This window comes from Oncorhynchus gorbuscha, linkage group LG10 (assembly GCF_021184085.1).
Source record: "Oncorhynchus gorbuscha isolate QuinsamMale2020 ecotype Even-year linkage group LG10, OgorEven_v1.0, whole genome shotgun sequence".
Lineage (NCBI taxonomy): Eukaryota > Metazoa > Chordata > Actinopteri > Salmoniformes > Salmonidae > Oncorhynchus > Oncorhynchus gorbuscha.
In genome coordinates this window covers 46,988,112-47,009,151 of record NC_060182.1, presented here as the reverse complement: position 1 = coordinate 47,009,151, position 21,040 = coordinate 46,988,112, and the positions used below count along the sequence as shown (strand labels likewise).

Genomic DNA, 21,040 nt, shown 5'->3' with positions numbered 1-21,040 from the left:
CTGCCACCCACGTGCTTCACAATTAGGATGGTGTTCTTTGGCTTGCAAGCCAAAAAGTACGATCTTTGTCCCCGTGTGCCATTGCAAACCATAGTCTGGCTTTTTTTTGCCGGTTTTGGAGCGGTGGCTTCTTCCTTCCTGAGCAGCCTTACAGGTGATGTCGATATAGGACTCGTTTTACTGTGGATATAGATACTTTTGTACCTGTTTACTCCAGCATCTTCACAAGGTCCTGAACTGCTGTTCTGGAATTGATTTGCACCTTTCGCACCAAAATACATTCATCTTTAGGAAACTGAATGCATTTCCTTCCTGAGCGGTATGATGGCTACGTGGTCCCATGGTGTTTATACTTGCATACTATTGTTTGTACAGATGAACGTGGTACCTTCAGGCATTTGGAAATAGCTCCCAATAATGAACCAGACTTGTGAGGTCTACAATTTCTACAAGGTCTTTGCTTATTTATTTTTATTTTCCCATGATGTCAAGCTGCGTTTGAAGGTAGGCCTTGAAATACATCCACAGGTACACCTATTGTCTCAAATTATGTCAATTAGCCTATCAGAAGCTTCTTAAGCCATGACATAATTTTCTGGAATTTTCCAAGCTGTTTAAAGGCACAGTCAATAAAAATAATCTGTCTGTAAACAATTGTTGGGGAAATTACTTGTCATACACAAAGTAGGTGTCCTAACCGACTTGCCAAAACTATAGTTTGTTAATAAGAAATGTGTGGAGAGGTGTAAACTGACTAGGCAACAGAATAGACAAACAGTAGCAGCAGCATATATGATGAGTCAAAAAAGGGTCCCAACAAATTGTGCTATTGTGTTTTTCTCACTTTTTTTGTAACTTAATTTGTACATGATGTTTCTGCCACCGTCTCATATGACTGAAAAGTGCTTCTAGATATTCAGGACAGCGATTTATCACCTTGGACTGGAAGAATACTTTTTCTTTAACGAGCCGGACACAAAGGATTTACTTCAGACATCTGACAAGACCCTCGTCCCCATCATTCGCAGGAGAAAGAGGCGGAGATATCAGGGACTTAGGTCTGGGTGCCTTGTAAGGATCCGACAGAGAGTGGGTAATCTGCCTTTACCATCGGTCGTATTAGCCAACGTACAATCATTGGATAATAAAATGGTCGACATACGATCACCTTTATTTTCTACCAATGGGACAATAAAGCTGTAATATCTTATGTTTCACTGAGTTGTGGCTGAATGACGACATGAATAACATGCATCTGGCGGGCTTTACACTGTATCGGCAAGATAGAACAGCAGCCTCTGGTAAGACAAGGGTTCTGTGTATATTTGTAAACAACAGCTGGTGCATGAAATCTAATAGTAAGGAAGTCTTGAGGTTTTGCCCGCCTGAGGTAGAGCATCTCATGATAAGCTGTAGACCACACTATTTACCAAGAGATTTTTCATCTATATTCTTCATAGCTGTCCATTTACCACCACAAACTGATCCTGGCACTAACACCGACACTCAATGAGCTGTGTAGGGCCATAAGCAAACAGGATAATGCTCATCCAAAGGCGGCGCTCCTACTGGCCTGGGACTTTAATGCAGGGAAACTTATATCCGGTTTACCTAATTTCTTCCAGGATGTTAAATGTACAACCAGAGGGGAAAAAAATCTTAGACCAACTTTACTCCACACACAGAGACGGGTACAAATCCGTTCAGGGTCCTGTTCGTTCCAGACAGTACATCTTGCCACGTGGTAGCAGAGAGAACAGTCTGACTTGGGTGGCTGGAGTATTTGACAATTTAAAAATTCTTTTTTTCCAATAGTTTTTCTCCCTTTTTTTCTCCCCAATTTCATGGTATCCAATTGTTAGTAGTTACTGTCGTCTCATCGCTACAAAGGTCGAGATCCATGCGTCCTCCAAAACACAACCCAACCAAGCCACACTGCTTCTTAACACAGAGCTCATCCAACCCGGAAGCCAGCCGTACCAATGTGTCGGAGGAAACACTGTACACCTAGCGACCTGGTCAGTGCGCACTGCGCCCGGCCCGCCACAGGAGTCGCGTGAGGAGACAAGAATATCCCTGCCGGCAAAACCCTCCCTAACCCAGACGATGCTAGGGCAATTGTGAGTCGCCCCATGGACCTCCCGGTCGCGGCCGGCTGCGACAGAGCCTGAGCTCGAGTATTTTACAATTTATAGTGACTCCTCTGACACTACCTTGCATAGAGGTCCTGGATGGCAGGGAGTGATGTACTGGGCTGCACACACTACCCTCTGTAGCACCTTGCGGTTGGATGCCGAGCAGTTGTCATACCAAGCGGTGATGCAGCCAGTCAAGAAGCTCTTAATGGTGCAGCTGTAGAACATTTTGAGGATCTGAGGGCCCATTCCAAATCTTTTCATCCTCCTGAGGGGGAAGAGGCATTGTCGTGCCATCTTCACAACTGTGTTGGTGTGTGTGGACCATGCAAATTCCTTAGTGATGTGGATACTTAGGAACTTGAATCTCTCGACCTGCTCCACTGAAGCCCTCGAAGTCCAGAAAAACAGCCTAACGTATGAGCGAAAGAAGACAAATTATTAAAAAATAGTCCACTATCAGCTCCTTTGTCTAGCTGATGTTGAGGGAGAGGTTGTTGTCACTGACCTCCTCAATATAGTCTGTCTCATCATCATCTGTGATCAGGCCTACCACTGTTGTATTGTCAGCAAACTTATTGATGGTGTTGGAGTCGTGCGTGGCCACGCAGTCATGGGTGAACAGGTATTACAGGAGGGGACTGAACGTGCATACCTGAGGGGTGACCGTGTTGAGGGTCAGCGTGGCGGATGTGTTCCCTAACCTCACCACCTGGGGGAGGCCATTCAGGAATTCCAGGATCCAGTTGCAGATAGAGGTGTTCAGTTGCAGGGTCCTGAGCTTAGTGGTGAGCTTTAAGGGCACTATGGTGTTCAATGTTGAGCTGTAGACCATGAACAGCATTCTGTTCATTCACATAGGTGTTCCTCTTGTCGAGGTGGAAAAGGGCAATAGAGATTGCGTCATCTGCAGATCTGTTGCATTACAGGTGTAGCGAAAACAAGCATTTCGCTACACCTGCAATAAAATCTGCTAAATATGTGTATATGACCAATAAAATTGGATTCGTTTTGATGGGGTGGTATGTGAATTGGATGTGAATCTGGGATGATGGTGTTGATGTAAGCCATGACCAGCATTTCAAAACATTTCATGGCTACCAATTTGAGTACTACAGGACTATAGTAATCTTGTGCACAGCGACTATGGTGGTGTGCTTGAAACATATAGGTATTACAGACTGGGTCAGGGAGAGGTTGAAAATTTCAGTGAAGACACTTGCCAGCTGGTCAGCGCATGCTCTGAGTACGCGTCCTGGTAATCCGTCAGTCCCCGAGGCCTTGTGAATGTTAACCTGTTTAAAAACCTTAATCACATTGGCTAGAGAGAGCGAGATCACACAATCATCCGGAACAGCATGGTACATGGTTCAGTGTTGCTTGCCTCGAAGTGAGCATAAATGGCATTTAGCTCATCTGATAGGGTCACATCACTGGGTGGTTGGGTTTCCCATTGTAATCTGTGATGGTTTGCAAGAATCTTAGTCCTATTTTAATGCTTAGCCTGTTTGATGGCTCGTCGGAGGTCATAGTGGATTTCTTATAAGCTTCCGGATTGGCGTCCTGCTCCTTGAAAGCTGCAGCTCTAGCCTTTAGCTCATAGCGGATGTTGCCTCTTTCATGTCTTCTGGTTAAGATATGTACGTAGGGTCATTGTGGGGATATCATTAATGCACTTATTAACCTGTCCGTCCCACCTCGACAACAGCAAGTGAAATTGCAGGGCGCCAAATTCAAAACAGAAATCCCATAATTAAAATTCTTCAAACATACAAGTATTATACACCATTTTAAAGATAAACTTCTTGTAAATCCAACCACCATGTCCGATTTCAAAAAGGCTTTACGGTGAAAGCACACCGCGATTATATTAGGTCAGCGCCTAGTTACAGAAAACCATACAGACATTTTCCAGCCAAGGAGAAGGCTCACAAAAGTCAGAAATAGCGATTAAATTCATCACTAACCTTTGATCTTCATCAGATGGCACTCACAGGACTTCATGTTACACAATAAATGTGTGTTTTGTTCGATAAAGTTACTTTATGTCCAAAGACCTGAGTTTTATTGGTGCGTTTTAGTTCAGTAATCCAAAGGCACAATGCGCGCCGTCAACATCCAGACAATAATATTTTAACCGGACAAAAGCTTCATCATTAGAAAAGGTAAACATGAAATGCGCGCTCCCGATCACGTGCTTGACTCATGTCTGGAAATTTCCACTGCCCACTCATTGAAAGTGCTGTATCTCCCTAATTTTTCAGAGTAAAAGCCTGAAACAATGCCTAAAGACTGGCCACATGTAGAGGAAGCCATAGAGATCGTGAACTGGGTCCTAAGTCTTTGTATGGTGGATATGCTTTCAATGGAAAAACAACCTTTCAAAATAATAGTACTTCCTGGATGGAATTTCCTCAGGTTTTCGCCTGCCATATCAGTTCTGTTATACTCAGACATTTGAACAGTTTTGGAAACTTTAGAGTGTTTCTATCCACATCTACTAATTATATGCAGATCCTAGCATCTGGGCCTGAGGAGCAGGCAGTTTATTTTGGGCACGCTTCTCATCCAATCTTCCGAATGCTGCCCCTACCCGAGTGAAGTTAATGAAGCCGGGACTGATGTGGTGAATGTTAGCTGATGAATCCTGGAACATATTCCATTCTGTGCTATTGAAGCTGTCCTGTAGATTAGCATCCGCTTTATCTGACCATTTCCATATTGAGCATCACTGGTACTTCCTGTTTTGAGTTTTTGCTTGTATGCATTAATCAAAATATAGCATTATGGTCAGATTTGCCAAATGGAGTGCAAGCCTTCCATGTGTTTCTGTATGTGGAGTAAAGGTAGTCTAGAGTTGTATTGCCTCTTGTTGCACAGGTGACCTTCTGGTAAATATGAGGTCAAACTGATTTCAGTTTCCCTGCATTAAAATGACTGGCCATGAGATATGTATTTTCTTGTTTGCCTATACAGCTTGTTGAGTGCGGTCTTAGTGCGAGAATCGGTTAGTGTTGTGGTAAATAGACAGCTATAGATATATTGCTTAACCAAAAGCCAGGGAAAATGCAGAGCACCAAATTCAATTAAATTACTATAAAAATCCAACTTTCATTAAATCACACATGCAAGATAGCAAATTAAAGCTACACTTGTGAATCCAGCCAACATGTCAGATTTCAAAAAGGCATTTCAGCGAAAGCAAACGATGCTATTATCTGAGGATAGCACCTCCGTAAACAAAGAGAAAGCCTATTTCAACCCTGCAGGCGCGACACAAAACGCAGAAATAAAAATATAAATCATGCCTTAGCTTTGACGAGCTTCTTTTGTCCCATGTCCCATAAACATCACAAATGGTCCTTTTTGTTCGATTAATTCCGTCGATATCTATACCCAAAATGTCCATTTATTTGGCGCGTTTGATCCAGAAAAACACCGGTTCCATCTTGAGCAATGTGACTACAAAATATCTCAAAAGTTACCTGTTAACTTTGCCAAAACATTTCAAACTACTTTTGTAATACAAATTTAGGTATTTTGTATTGTAAATAATTGATCAAATTGAAGACTGGATGATCTGTGTTCAATACAGGAGTCAAACAAACTGTAGCATGCTTTCTGGTCACGCACCTCTATCTAACAGTACACTTCAAGTGACCCTTGTTCAAGATGGCCGTACTTCTTCATTACACAAAGGAAAAACCTCTACCAATTTCTAAAGACTGTTGACATCCAGTGGAAGCGATAGGAACTGCAAGAAGGTCCCTTAGAAATCTGGATTCCCAATGAAAACTCATTGAAAAGAGTGACCTCTAAAATACAATCTGAATGGTTTGTCCTCTGGGTTTCGCCTGCTATCCAAATCTACTAATAATGTGCATATCTTATCTTCTTGGGCATGCATTTCATCCGGATGTGAAAATACTGCCCCCTGTCACCAAGAAGTTAATAGTGTGGTCTGCAGCCTATCATGAGCTATTCTAACTCAAGCGAGCAAGAACTTGAGACTGTTTTTAACATTAGAAATCGTTGCACCTGCTGTTGTTAAGAAATAAACACAACACTCCTCCGTTCGTCTAACCCGAGGTTGCTGTCCGGTCTTAAAGATGTATTATCCAGATGTATTATCCATATCCATACCATCAATGAGATGTGCATTGTCCTTGTTCAGCCACGACTACGAGAAACTTTGAATATTACAGTTCTTCAGGTCCCATTGATAGGATAGTCTCAAACGGAGCTCCTCCGGTTCCTTCTCTAGTGACTATGTTCTCCAATAGAAAGGAAGGTAGAGGCGGTTTATTTGCTCACCAACGTTGTCTCATCAGGGTACTGGCTCGTCTGCCTCTTTTACATCGTCACTTCCTCTTTCGAGTCTGGGGCATTAGGGCCTGGTATGGAGTAAGCTGAACGTCCATAGCTGCCGACTTGTTTACGTAGAAATTGTCATCCAGATCGAGGTTAGTGATCGCAATCTGATGTCCAGAAGCTGTTTTCGATAATAGGAAATGATCGTGGAGACATTATGTAGATAAGTGTTTAAAAAAAAGACACAAAATATCAGAATTGTCACATTTACCAACAGGCGCTGGAAGAATGAGAGGAATTTCAAATCTCCTTAACCCCTTAAAAAAAAGGGCTCGAAACTGGAGTTACATTGCCAGGCTAACATTAACGCATTAGCTTTCCCTAGTGTTTCTTCAGAAGAACAAAGTAGGAAGTAGACATGATGCCCCATCCCCAATGATTAGCTCAAATGCTAATCCTTCCTAGTCCTTCCAGCCATGATTGAAGTGATGGACCCCAATACACACACACAGCTCTTTGACGCTGCAGAGACCATTGTTTTAGCCGTTCTCCTGTTAAGTCTCCTCAGACGACGTTAGCGATAGCCATCTTATCACAACTATGCAGGAGGGAATTAACCCCCACCTTGCAATTGGCAACTCTCCCGTTATTGCTCTGTAATGGAATAGTCCCAAATAAACCCAAATGTGATGTACGTATTTAACGCAGGTCTGTCATTGCATTGTCATTCGTTTGTTATTGACTGCACAGAGATTGCCAGATAAAATGTCCTGATTTTGTTGGTTTGTTCTGATGCATGAATGAATGAATCAATGTCGGTCAATGCCTTCTAAGCTCCTTTGTTGATGTTTTTTTGTCTCCCCATAGATCCACCCGGAGGAGGAAGACTACGGCTTTGAGATTGAGGAGAAGAACAAGGCCATCGTGGTGAGGTCTGTCACCAGGGGCTCTCACGCTGAGGTGAGGAGTCTATAAACACACATAGACACGTAAAAGACACACACATAGATTACGACATACACACCCACCTATGCTTCCTCCTCCTTACTGACAGAGCCCGTTAGTCCCAGTGTGTGAGTCTCTGTCTCTCTCTGTCTCTCTCTGTCTCTCTCTCTCTGTCTCTCTCTCTCTGTCTCTCTCTCTCTGTCTCTCTGTCTCTCTCTCTCTGTCTCTCTCTCTCTGTCTCTGTGTTCCTTAATATCTTACTCCCCTCCCTCGCTGCCTGCTCACTCCTACCGCCCTAAGGCCTACAGTTGTACCATCATCCTTACAGTTCCTAAAACGAACCTCTCACACTCCCTCTGTGTCCCCTACCCTACACTCCTCCCTCTCGTTTCCACTCCATCTCACTCCTCCTCATCCCCCTTCTATTCCTCCCCTCCTCTGCTTCAGACAGTGCCAGTGTAGTTGGGCCCTGGCTGGCACAGAGCGTGTGTATCCGAGACTGCTCAAACAGTGTGTGTGTGTGTGTGTGTGTGTGTGTGTGTGTGTGTGTGTGTGTGTGTGTGTGTGTGTGTGTGTGTGTGTGTGTGTGTGTGTGTGTGTGTGTGTGTGTGTGTGTGTGTGTGTGTGTGTGTGTGTGTGTTGTGAATGAGGCTCAGCTGATTCCCAGGGCCCAGTGGGGGGGAAAAACCTGGGAGAGCCAGGGACTCCGGGAGTGTTGCGGGGAGAATACCGAACACACAAATGTGAAAACGCACGCAGGCACACTCACTCACTCACTCAGTGGGCCACTGTGAATTCCTGTTCTGGGCTGTTCTCCAGAGCCAGCCCCCAGACAACCAAAGCCAAGTGTCATACTGGTGGATCTGGTCCCTGTGTCCTGGGCTAGCCAGAGAGGATATAAAGGCTGCCGTGGGAAGAGCTGTGTTTTTGATCATTTAGATGTTATTTTTATGCTATTTCCATCACTTATCCAGGTTTTATAAGTGAAATCTGGTCGAAAATTGTTCATACTATTTTACATCTGAAAAACAAAATGGACACTGACATACCAGAAATGAAGAGACAACCTACCCTGATGTTCTGCCGTTGTTGTCTCTCTCTCTCCATCCTCCCCTCCAGATGGCGGGGCTGCAGGAGGGCAGGAAGATCTTCACCATCAACGAGGACCTGGTGTTTCTCAGGCCCTTCCAGGAGGTGGAGACCATGATCAGCCAGGCCTTCTGCATCCGCCGCTCTTTACGCCTGCTGGTCAACACCAAGTCCAAGGAGTGAGTACACAGGCATGTGTATACACACAGACAAGTATCCTCCACACACCAACACTAGTGGTAGTCGGTGCTGTTTAAGATGACGGAGGACAATAATTTTTTTAGGAGCATGGCCTTATTTCTATTACAGCATATTGGAAGACTGTCGTATTCCATTCATCCAGCTTAATGTAACACCGATAGGTTTATACGTTTGTACATGATACGCATTGTACCTATATCCATCATGCGGTTGGCTGCAAAATATCCTATGAATGAAAGTTTACAATGTCGGTGAACAGGTAGAGAGAAATTTGAGTCAAGGTGACAGACACCTGCATCTAGCTGATCTAGTGTGTAGTCATTAGTCCACCAGTTGCAAACAAGTTTCTATTGAACAGGTATGTTTATCCCTGTTTGTGTTCTGTTTGCTTCTGTTTAAGAAACGTTTTTCAACAGAATCGGCAGAATGAATACACACCTGATCACATGCAAGGGTGTGTCGAGTAATCAGAGAAAACGAGTATCGTAACGCATATGGGCAATTTTCTGGATCAGATTACAGATTAGTATCGGGACAAATAATGCTTCACAAAAGCAGTGCACTGGGCCTTTACTAGTCCTCCATTAGCAGACCCTTATAGCCTTCTGAATTGCACCCCCAAAAATAAAGTGCCTAAATATAAGTCTGTTTATTGCATAAATGATGCATGGATTTGAATGAGTTCCAGTGTAGGCTAAACTATGACACAATGTAAATGGAGAAGGCTAACATGTGGTCAGCAGCAGATCAAAATGTCAGCACCAAGTCTCTGGGTGAACGGAGGTGTTCATGGTGCTGTCATTCAATATCCTTTATTTACTCTGTTCGCACAGGAAGGTTGCATTTTGGCTTCTGCTCAGATGGCTGAAGCGAGCGAGGAACACATGCAGCACACACACACCACCGGCTACAGACCTACCACAGATCTTACTTGCAGTGCTGTAGTGCTATTTCTGTAGATGAGGGAGCGCACAACTTGCATATATATATATATATATATATATATATATATATACAGTATCGAGTCAATGTGCAAGGGTACGAAGTACATTTGAAGTTGGAAGTTTACATACACCTTAGCCAAATACATTTAAACTCAGTTTTTCACAATTCCTGACATTTAATCCTAGTACAAATTCCCTGTTTTAGGTCAGTTAGGATCACCACTTTATTTTAAGAATGTGAAATGTCAGAAAAATAGTAGAGAGAATTATTTATTTCAGCTTTTATTTCTTTCATCACATTCCCAGTGGGTCAGCAGTTTACATACACTCAATTAGTATTTGATAGCATTGCCTTTAAATTGTTTAACTTGGGTCAAAAGTTTCAGGAAGCCTTCCACAAGCTTCCCAAAATAAGTTGGGTGAATTTTGGCCCATTTCCTTCTGACAGAGCTGGTGTATCTGAGTCAGGTTTGTATGCCTCCTTGCTTGCACACGCTTCTTCAGTTCTGCCCACTTTGTCTCTCTTTGAGTCAATTACTAACCACATTTTATGCACTGCAGTGCTAGTTAGCTGTAGGTTATGCTTTCCTTTGATTGGATGGACAACATGTCGGTTCATGCTGCAAGAGCTTTGATGTCATAATTACTGTGGAAGTCTATGGAAAAGGGGGGGTGAGAAAGACGAGCCTCCTAGGTTTTGTATTGAAGTCAATGTACGCAGAGGAGGATGGAAACTAGCTGTCCTCCGGCTACAACATGATGCTATCTTATAAAATGCTGTTGAGGCTACTGTAGACATTCATTGCAGAACAGTGTGTTTTAATCAAAATCAAATATTTGGTGATGTGAATATATTAAGTATAGTTTTATCTAAAAAGTAAAAAAACAACTTTTTTCATGCTTCACTATTGTTTTAAGTTCACTGGCTCTGGTCCTCCCCTTCCTCCTCTGAGGAGCCTCTACTGACCTACACACACACACTCTCGTTGTTATAGGATTGTGAAGATTCCAGACACTCCCTATGCCCTGTCCTTCAAACTCAGTGGCTCTGCCCCACCTCATGTACATGCAGTAAGGAAAGGTGAGTAACAACCTCTCTGATTGGGAAAGGGGGATACCTAGTCAGTTGTACAACTGAATGCATTGAACTGAAATGTGTCTTCCGCATTTAACCCAACTCTTCTGATTGGGGAAAGGTACGGGGGGCTTCCTTAATCATCATTAAATTATAGGATGAGACGTTACCTGCCAGCCATGCACCTGTTAACTTCACTTACAGTTTATTGAGGCTCTGCTCTTTAGGACCATATGTTGGCCAGGCTATGGTCAAAGTACGTTTAAAAAGGAAAGAAAAAACACTGATTTACAACTGAGTCACGAGCAAGGGATCGGTCCAAATGTGTAAAACAGTTGGATAAGGAAGGAGAAAACATGACCGCCTATTTTCTGCTGCATTGAGGGAGAAGGAGTCACGACCCGGGGTCTTGCTTCTCTTTTATTATGTCAGAGGGAGCTCATACACTCTGATCTGAACAGACACATGCAGACTCCTTTCAGCTACTGGCCCCATAGGAGTTTCTGAATGATATCATACTCCCCAGCTCCCTCTCTCTTCTCATAAATCAGGATCCTGGTTGACGGCTGGGATTTGGTTGGCTTGGGTTGGCTGCTTAACTGAAGTTATGGAGTCGTGTGCTTAATGTGAGGTGGATCACTGGGGAAATTATGCTATGCCTGTTTTTTAAACGGGACAGGAGATCTGTTCTTATTTTAGGGCACAGCTAAAGTGTTACCAGACAACTTATTTGAGTACCAAAACAATATAGGAACTTTAATTATTATTAAACACAGAGCTTTATAATAATATATGCCATCTAGCAGATGCTTTTATCCAAAGCGACATACGGTCGTGTGCTTACATTTTATGTATTGGTGGTCCCAGGAATTGAACTCAAAACCCTGGAATTGCTAATGCCATGCTCTACCACCTAAGCCACACACCCATCTACTTCTGAGATAAGCAGATGGTCTTGGACATGCCTTATTCTCTGATGATGATAAAAACAGATGGGATCTCCAAATAAAATAGAATTAGCTAAATATGTACAGAATGGACCAGATAAGGATACATTGTACACATGCTGTTATTATAGAAAAACACTCATTCAACATGCATACATTCTGTGACATCGGTGGTTACAGGATTACACATAAGAACTGTGTCCCTGCGGACTTTGACCCCTGCATGATTATAGGGTCGGAGGCGGCGGTGGCAGGCCTCCAGCCAGGTCAGTGCATCCTGAAGGTGAATGGGAACAACATGAACCATAGTGACTACCAGGAGGTCCTGGAGCACTTCACCTCCCACCACGACCAGCAGGATCAGCCCGACATGGTGAGACATAGTTTGCGTGCAGAGCTGTGGTCCAGTGGTAACACTGCCGGATCCATACATACATGGGACTCCCTCCTGGGAAAACAGGGTTCAATCCCGGTCTCATCCCCCTCTGATTCTTACTGTCTGTCAACAAAGCATTCAAATACATAGGGAGAGTCTCTTTTTTTTAAGAAAGAGACATTTGACGACAAACATTGTTTTAGTACTTTACGCACAATATTAGGGAAACATACATGATCAGAGATTCAACCATGATGGCATTAGCCTAATGTACCATTGTGACTTTTCTACCAGTGTCAAGACGTGTTTCAATCAAACGACTGTAGTGTGTTCCCTTCTACAGTGTCACATGCAAGGCTTTGACTGGTTTAATGCATCACAACCAGGGTTCTTCTTCATCCTCAATTTCACTCTTCTATTGTTTACAGTGAACTGCCAATATACCTAATTTTCCCCTTGTTTTTATTTTCCTACTGTGACAAATATTTTGGCTTTATCGGCTTGGGACAGTGCAGGGTATACTATGGAACCAGAGGTGAGACCAAGTCATTGTTTTACAAGTCATAAGTAAGTCTCAAGTCTTAGCACTCAAGTCCCAAGTCCAGTCCCAAGTCAAGACAGGCAAGTCCCAAGTCAAGACCGATAAGTGTCAAGTCTCAAGTCCTAAACTTTGAGTTTCGAGTATAACAAATAAATGTTATTGTGATCGACTATCGAGGTTCCCTACGGGGCGAAATCAGGTGATGTATGCTTGTAAAACAATCGTATAACCTCAAACGCCCAACCTTGATTTAGGAACATCTGGCAGGATTTAGGCTACCAACTGCCTAGACAGTTGTAGCTCAATCTTGGGTGCAATGATCACGTTCCCGCACTGATTGTGTGGAGGTTCATTGATTTAACGTTACGCTAGCCTACATGACACTAGCAAAGTAATAAAATATATAGCTGTCGGCTATATTCTCCACGCCTTACCATTCGTTGTGCACCTTCAAATTCCGAACAAAGTTGGAAATTGTTGCGTCGCCGTCTAATTTTCTTCCTGATTGTTTTGCAATCCGTTTTTTGTTGATACAGCGTCATCTTTATATCCGTAAATAATAATTTTGGGTATCATCTTTCCAAGGGCTCCATCTGAATTCCCCCGCAGACGTTCCTCTGCACTGTCACGCACAACTTTTTCTCAGCTGGCACAATTTGATTGGCTGCTGTCCGATTCAAACTGTAATCCGATAAATGAGGAGTTGATGCGCTGCACACTTTTTTTATAGCATATTTTTAGATATTTGGGCTTGGGGAGGGTGTCAGGTCGGGTCAAAAGGCTCATGTCCAAGTTAAGTCACGAGTCATTGGTGAAAGTCCAGTTGCAAGTTATCATATTTGTGACTCGAGTCTGACTCATACACACCTCTGCTATGGAGTGCTTTTATTAGAAGCTCCTTTGTTGATGTTTACTCTGGCTCCTCTCCTCTTGTCCAATCCCCTGCTTTGTTGATGTTTACCCTGGCTCCTCCTGTCCAATCCCCTGCTTTGTTGATGTTTACCCTGGCTCCTCCTGTCCAATCCCCTGCTTTGTTGATGTGTAACCTGGCTCCTCCTGTCCAATCCCCTGCTTTGTTGATGTTTAACCTGGCTCCTCCTGTCCAATCCCCTGCTTTGTTGATGTTTAACCTGGCTCCTCCTGTCCAATCCCCTGCTTTGTTGATGTTTAACCTGGCTCCTCCTGTCCAATCCCCTGCTTTGTTGCTGTTTAACCTGGCTCCTCCTGTCCAATCCCCTGCTTTGTTGCTGTTTAACCTGGCTTAACTCTGTTTGGAGCACATCCTAATGTCTCTTTTACTTCATTCACACACAACTTCTTTAACTGCCAGAGAAGCACATGTGATTCCAAGCACACTCTTGCACAGAAACCTAGACACACACTTGAATGTATGCACGCATATTATACACCTCGAGACACAAACACACCAGTGTTTGACCCTGGTGTGTCCTCCATGTGTCCTGTCAGTGTCAGTGGGTGTACCGTGCATTTGAGGACGTGGAGGAGGAAGGGGGCTCGTTCAAGGCCTGCACAGAAGAGAAATGCTCAGACATAGATGAGGAGCACGGCAGGAACGGAACAGGTACTGTACACCACCTCACCGTGTGTGTGAGAGAAAGATTGGGGATGGATCAGGTACCTTACACTTCTATGGTGAGATTGTGTATGTTTGTGTCTGTCTGCGAACGGCTGTGTACATGAAAGTAGGTACTCAAAAGCGTCTCTTTGTCCGATCCAGACTACAGGGGGGGCCTGAGCCAGCTGTCTCTGTCTGATGACACGGTGCCCCTGGTGAGCATGACGGTGGACAACGTGCACCTGGAGCACGGCGTGGTGTACGAGTATGTCAGTACAGCCGGCATCAAGTGCCACGTCCTGGAGAAGATGGTGGAGCCCAAGGGCTGCTTCAGCCTTACTGCGAAGGTGCAGCACATGTCCACTGTTTTTGTAGTGTTAGCATGCCAACACTACGCTTATCATGCTAGCAGCAGTATGTGGTTTATTTTCATGTTTTTATTGTGATGTACGCTAGCACAGTGACATGCTTTTCTTTCTTGCTCTTTCCCAACAATGCAGTATATATATTTTTTTAAGTAGAACAAAAACACTAGAAATAGGAAGAACACGAATCAGTAAGAAACCTATATACAGGGTCAGTGCAAACACCATATTTATCATGTGCAGGGATACTGGAGTGGCAGGGCTAGATATGTACAGTTGAAGTCGGAAGTTTACATACACCTTAGCCAAATACATTTCAACTCAGTTTTTCACAATTCCTGACATTTAATCCTAGTAAAAATCACCTGTCTTAGGTCATTTAGAATCACCACTTTATTTTAAGAATGTAACCAGGTAGGCCAGTTGAGAACAAGTTCTCATTTACTGCGACCTGGCCAAGATAAAGCAAAGCAGTGCGACACAAACAACAACACAGAGTTACACATGGGATAAACAAAAATACAGTCAATAATACAATAGAAAATGTCTATATACAGTGTGTGCAAAAAATATATATACACGGGACACGACGAAGACAAAGACGTCTGACTGCTATGCCATCTTGGAGTAGAGAGAATTATTTCTTTCAGCTTTTATTTCCTTCATCACCCAGTGGGTCAGAAGTTTACATGCACTCAATTAGTATTTCGTAGCATTGCCTTTAAATTGTTTAACTTGGGGCAAACATTTCGGGTAGCCTTCCACAAGCATCCCACAATAAGTTGGGTGAATTTTAGCCCATTCCTCCTGATAGAGCTGATGTAACTGAGTCAGGTATATAGGCCTCCTTGCTCGTACACACTCTTTCAATTCTGCCCACAAACGACTTGTCACGCAAAAAGTAGATGTCTTAACCGATTTACCAAAACTATAGTTTGTTAACAAGAAATGTGTGGAGTGGTTGAAAAACAAGTTTTAGTAACTCCAACCTAAGTGTATGTAAACTTCCGACTTTAACTGTATAGGGGTAAGGTGACTAGGCATCAGGATATATGATAAACAGAGTAGCTGTGTGTGTGTGTGTGTGTGTGTGTGTGTGTGTGTGTGTGTGTGTGTGTGTGTGTGTGTGTGTGTGTGTGTGTGTGTGTGTGTGTGTGTGTGTGTGTGTGTGTGTGTGTGTGTGTGTGTGTGTGTGTGTGTGTGTGGAAATGACGAGTGTGTGTGTAGAATGTGCATAGAGAAAAAATAAATAAATAAAATGGACGGGTCAATGCAGATAGTCACTGTAGCCTGAAGCCTTCTTTGGCCGTCAAGGAACAGGAAATGTCCGTTGTTGTAGTCTACTAACATTAGCATAAACACTTTGGTTTTATCCTTATTGCATAACCACTGCCATGATTTCTACCATTTAGCATTTATGATGAGAACAATAGGAGTGAATGGTTCCCAGGTTGCTTCATGCTCTTCTCTCCATGCAAAAAATAATTTAAAATAACTTGAACTTGAAGACGTGAACCCAAAGGGATTTAAAACATACACTCTGCCCTGTCAGATCCTGGAGGCCTTTGCAAGAGACGACAGTCATTTTGTGCGTAACTGCAGCCAGCTGATCTCGCAGAGTGACCGCGTGATGTCCATGCCCCAATTTGAGTTCAGGAACATCTGTGATACCAAGCTGGAGAGCATCCGCCGGCGAATCAGCAGATACCAGCAGGTACAGGATCTACAGGATCCCTCATCATAGCCCCTTTTCTAGTGCAAGAGCAGCTACAAAGTCTTCAAGTTCTCTCTCTTTCTCCCTCTTCTTTCTCCCGTTCTCTCTCCCCCTCCCCCACCACACACACAGACACTCAGATCAGCAGTGACTATTGATCCATCATTATGTGGTAGCGGTAAATATACAGTTTTTCATTAGCTGTGGTTTTCAGTTTGCCCAGGAACTGAGGAGAAAGGCGTGCCCCACATTCAAGCAGGCAGGCGTACTGACCCACCCACTGGGCTGCATGGACTTTGTGCCCACCAACTGCCACGTCAACCTGATGCAGGTGTCCCACCCCAAGACCACCATGGTGTCCGGCAGGGCCTTCAGCTTCCGCTTCGGACGCAAGAACTCCTTCTACGGCCTGGACCCCAACCAAGGTGGGGTGAGAAGACAATGCAGACGTGTGTGTGTGTGTGTGTGTGTGTGTGTGTGTGTGTGTGTGTGTGTGTGTGTGTGTGTGTGTGTGTGTGTGTGTGTGTGTGTGTGTGTGTGTGTGTGTGTGTGTGTGTGTGTGTGTGCGCGCGTGTGCGTGCTAATGAATTACAAATTAAAAGCTGAAATGTCTTGAGTCAATAACTATTCAACCCCTTGGTTAAGGCAAGCCTAAATAAGTTCAGGAGTAAAAATGTGCTTAACAAGTCACATAATAAGTTGCATGGATTTTTGGAATGTTGCCTCGTTGACCACAAAGACCAGGGAGGTTTTCCAATGCCTTGCAAGGAAGGGCACTATTGGTAGAAAGAAGACATTGAATATCCCTTTAAGAATGGTGAAGTTATTAATTACACTTTGGATGGTGTGTCAATAAACCCAGTCACTACAAAGATGCAGTTGCCAGAGAGGAAGGACTTTTCAACAGGTACAGAGTTTAATGGCTGTGATTGGAGAATATAACAAAACATGCATCCTGTTTGCAACAAGGCACTAAAGTAATACTTCAAAAAATGTGGCAAAGCAATTCATTTGTTGTCCTGAATACAAAGTGTTATGTTTGGGGGCCAATCCAACACATTACTGAGTACCACTCTCCATATTGTCAAGCATAGTGAGAGAATGTTTTACACGTACTTAGCTGGTGAATTCAGCTTGATAGCATTCGTCTCTGTTTGAGGAGGCTGGACTATGTTAGCTAGCTGGCTATGGCTATCCATCACTGGAACTCTTCCTAGGAAAGCTTTTGGTTGTATTCATTTATTGCCACTGGGGCCCGCTGGTGTAACTGTCCAATAGAAAATCTTGTTTGCAACGGTTGGACCAATGATTACACCCTAGATCCGCTAGATGCAGGTAAGATTGTGCAAGGCGGTATTGAATGTGTCAATGTCTGTCACCTTGATGACTCAAATTTCTCTCGACCTGGGCACATACGTTGTAAACTTTAATTCATAGGCTAGGTTGTAGCCAACCGCATGTTGGATATAGGGAACATTTGGGTATCATGTCGTAGCCTAAACCTATCGGTGTTACATTAAGCTGGATGAATGGAATATGACAGTCTTCCAATATGCTGTAACAGAAATAAGGCCATGCTCATAAAAAAAGATTTGCCCTCCCTCATCTTAAACAGCACCGACTGCCACTGTACTGTACATGCACACACATATAGTACACACTCATACGCACACATACCTTTAGATTACAAATAGAACAACAGTACAGCAGCACACATACTACACAGCTCTATACCAACTCTGTAGAGTTGTCAATGCCTCAGTTCTGTTATTTTGTGGAATTCTAGTCCCAGTTGAGTTTTGCCAACAATAGCCAAGATCCCCTTTACAACATTGTGCAGAGCTAGCCTATAATCCACCTAAAAGCTTAAAACAAAGAGATAATTTCAACTAAATACCATCTTTGATCAATTAAATCCCACAGTACAAATGACTTTATAAGCTCTTGTGATGAAACAAACTGAGTTAATTAGCCTTTAGCCGCATATAGTGACAACTCCCACAGTACATTTGCGGTAAAGTATTTGTAATCCCACCACTCTAATCGTCTCCATTGGTTTCCCATTAAACAACCATTAGCCTCAGGCGACCCCCACTCTGAAATGTTTATCCATCCTCTCTGTGGGTGTTGGTGAATGTCATCAAAGCGGTCCCTCTAAGACACCAGGGGTGGAATATTCTTCAGAAAGTGAGGGGAGAGAAGGTGATCATTGGATTACTTTTTCTGTTTAGATGGACAGGGAAAGAGAGGGGGAAGGACAGAGAAGAGGGAGAGAAACAGAGCGGAGAGAGAGAGAGTCGGCGGGAGAGATATTTTACAGGTGTAGCCCTTGGCCCCATCCTCAGAATTAAATGGAACATTATGTATCTCTATGGGCCCATCTTGTCCTGTCTGTTTTGTCGGTCTCTGCGGTTTTGGTAGCCTGCCTTTTGGCCCGTCACACGGGCCGCTCTGACACGGCTCAGAGAAACACTAAGACTGGAAGAGACAGAGGAAGCTGCAACAGACAGACAGCCAGATGTCTGACTGGAAGATTAGCATTGTTAGTATTGCTTCAACCTTCCTCTCTCCTCAGTTCCTCGACTTAATCATAGCCTGTGCTATTATGTGCTAACATTACACCCATAGGCTTCTAGATCAGGCAGTAGAATTGTGAATTAGACATGATTATTCACTGTGTTTTTATCATGTTCCAGGCATTTTTTAATGACTCTCAAGGCAGTAGAATGTACATAGAACAGTGTAATGTGTAATGGGCCCTTTATACACAAGCACACTGTTTTTGTCAAAATGATAGGCTCAACATGTGGTGTAGGTATAGGTCTCTGGAAGTGAAAGTTGATTGTCCCCCCCCCCCCCCAGATGTGACGTGCAGCTTTTCTGATCAAAAATTTGAAAGACGTAGACACTTATTTTAATACTCTTTCACTTCCTTTACTTTTCTTTACCTCCTATTTATTAATCTATTTATTTTCTCTCTCCCCACAGCTAACCTGTCTCGCATGTCTCACACCCAACACTGTGTGACTAGCATGGGTGCCCCGTCTTACAGCTGCAGCGATCCTGGGGAGGAGGGGGATGGTGAGGAGGACATCGAGGGCTCTGGAGAGGGCATCCCAGACAGGATGCAGCAGGCCAACCGGGGGAATGGCCTCAGCTTCCTGCTCAAACAGGAGGACATGGAGATCCAGGAAGCCTACATCCACCTCTACAACCGCCTGAACATCGCCGTGCAAGAGATGAGGCAGTACGTCACCCAGATAGACGTGTAAGTACACATATATGAAAATCCTTGCCAAGTACCTACTGTACGTCAGGAATCTCAATCCGGTGGCCCTCGAGCCAGACGTGTTCCGCGAGCTCGTTTAATGTGGCCAAATATACAGTGGGGTTCCAAAAATGTTTACACACTTGATAAAGACGAGTAAAAATATATCTATAAACCACAGGTTGCCTGTGATTCAAGTCCTGAGACTGAGATGGCCATTGCAAAATGTAGATTTTTTTGCCCAATTAATCAATTCTTTGTGATTAGTGTGATTTTCTGGATTTTTTTTCTAATTTTGTCTGTCATAGTTGAAGTGTACCTATGATGAAAATTACAGGCCTCTCATCTTTTTAAGTGGTAGAACTTGCACAATTGGTGGCTGACTAAATACTTCTTTGCCCCACTGTAATAGGCTGTGTGTCAGAGGAAAGTCCATAAAATTGTCGGACTCCAGTCACCCAAGTCATAGACTTTTCTCTGCTAGCGCACGGCAAGCGGTACCGGCGCTCCAGGTCTAGGACCAAAAGGCTCCTTAACAGCTTCAAATCAACACCAGACTATTTACATTGACACCCTCCATCCATTTGTTTTGTACGCTGCTGCTACTCGCTGTTTATTATTTATGTATAGTCACTCCAACCTACATGTACAAATTACCTCAACTAACATGTACCCCCACACACTGACTCGGTATCGGTACCCCCTGTAAATATTTAGATGCACTATTGTAAAGTGGCTGTTCCACTGGATGTCATAAGGTGAATGCACCAATTTGTAAGTCGCTCTGGATAAGAGCGTCTGCTAAATGACTTAAATGTAAATGTAAATGTATATAGCCTCGTTATTGTTATGTTACAAAGTTTGATTTGAATTGCTCTGATACACATTCTCTATCTCGCTCTCTCTCTCATAAATGGGGGAATTCTTCAGTGCAAAACTGTTCATGGACTGGGCAAGCAGGAATAGGCTGTGAAACCACAACCCCATTGAGAGGAGGGAAAACCTTAACTGTGTGTGTAAACTAAGTGTGCGCTTATAAAAGCAAAGTGTGTGTGCATAAAAGACACAAATTATGAGAATATTTCTTATATAGTTCCCTTTCTCTTATTTTTCATGTGATTCCTCCAATGCGGCGGAAATCACAGCCTCCTTTTGTCCATCACGGAGCCCACCCAGCCACAGGGCAGCGAGTCCCCAGCCTACGAGGCCATTCAGCCCCCTTCCGTGACCCCCGAAGAGGGGGACCAGGAAAAGGCGGAGCACGGGGGCATCAAAAGGGTCTGCTTCATGGTGACGGAAGAGGACCAAGAGGACTCTGGCCAAGACACCATGAGCTACAGGGACTCCTACAGGTAAGATAAGAAAGACTTAAGACAAGATATAATGGTGACTCGTTTCAGGAAACTAGGTGAATGTTGTGCGTCACTACTTCACAGTAGAGCCATTTGAATGTAAACTTCTTTTTTTTAAATCAAAATGTGTTTTTTGGCAGAAATGCCTTCTGGAACATTCATGTGTCGTATGCTGTCTGTAAATAGGAATAACATTGTTAC

General features: G+C 43.6%; 1 protein-coding gene across 1 annotated transcript in view; it reads left to right on the top strand.

Annotated features, from left to right (window-relative positions):
* The window catches only part of LOC124046193 (phosphatidylinositol 3,4,5-trisphosphate-dependent Rac exchanger 1 protein-like), a 147,673-nt gene that overhangs the window by 106,937 nt on the left and 19,696 nt on the right, over window positions 1–21,040 (top strand). Inside the window, exons 17-26 of the mRNA XM_046366302.1 lie at window positions 7,314–7,406; window positions 8,511–8,659; window positions 10,621–10,706; window positions 11,881–12,020; window positions 14,032–14,146; window positions 14,303–14,487; window positions 16,058–16,219; window positions 16,434–16,644; window positions 19,208–19,487; window positions 20,633–20,839. Of these exons, the coding sequence (XP_046222258.1) occupies window positions 7,314–7,406; window positions 8,511–8,659; window positions 10,621–10,706; window positions 11,881–12,020; window positions 14,032–14,146; window positions 14,303–14,487; window positions 16,058–16,219; window positions 16,434–16,644; window positions 19,208–19,487; window positions 20,633–20,839 (1,628 nt within the window). The remainder of the gene's footprint in view (window positions 1–7,313; window positions 7,407–8,510; window positions 8,660–10,620; window positions 10,707–11,880; window positions 12,021–14,031; window positions 14,147–14,302; window positions 14,488–16,057; window positions 16,220–16,433; window positions 16,645–19,207; window positions 19,488–20,632; window positions 20,840–21,040) is intronic.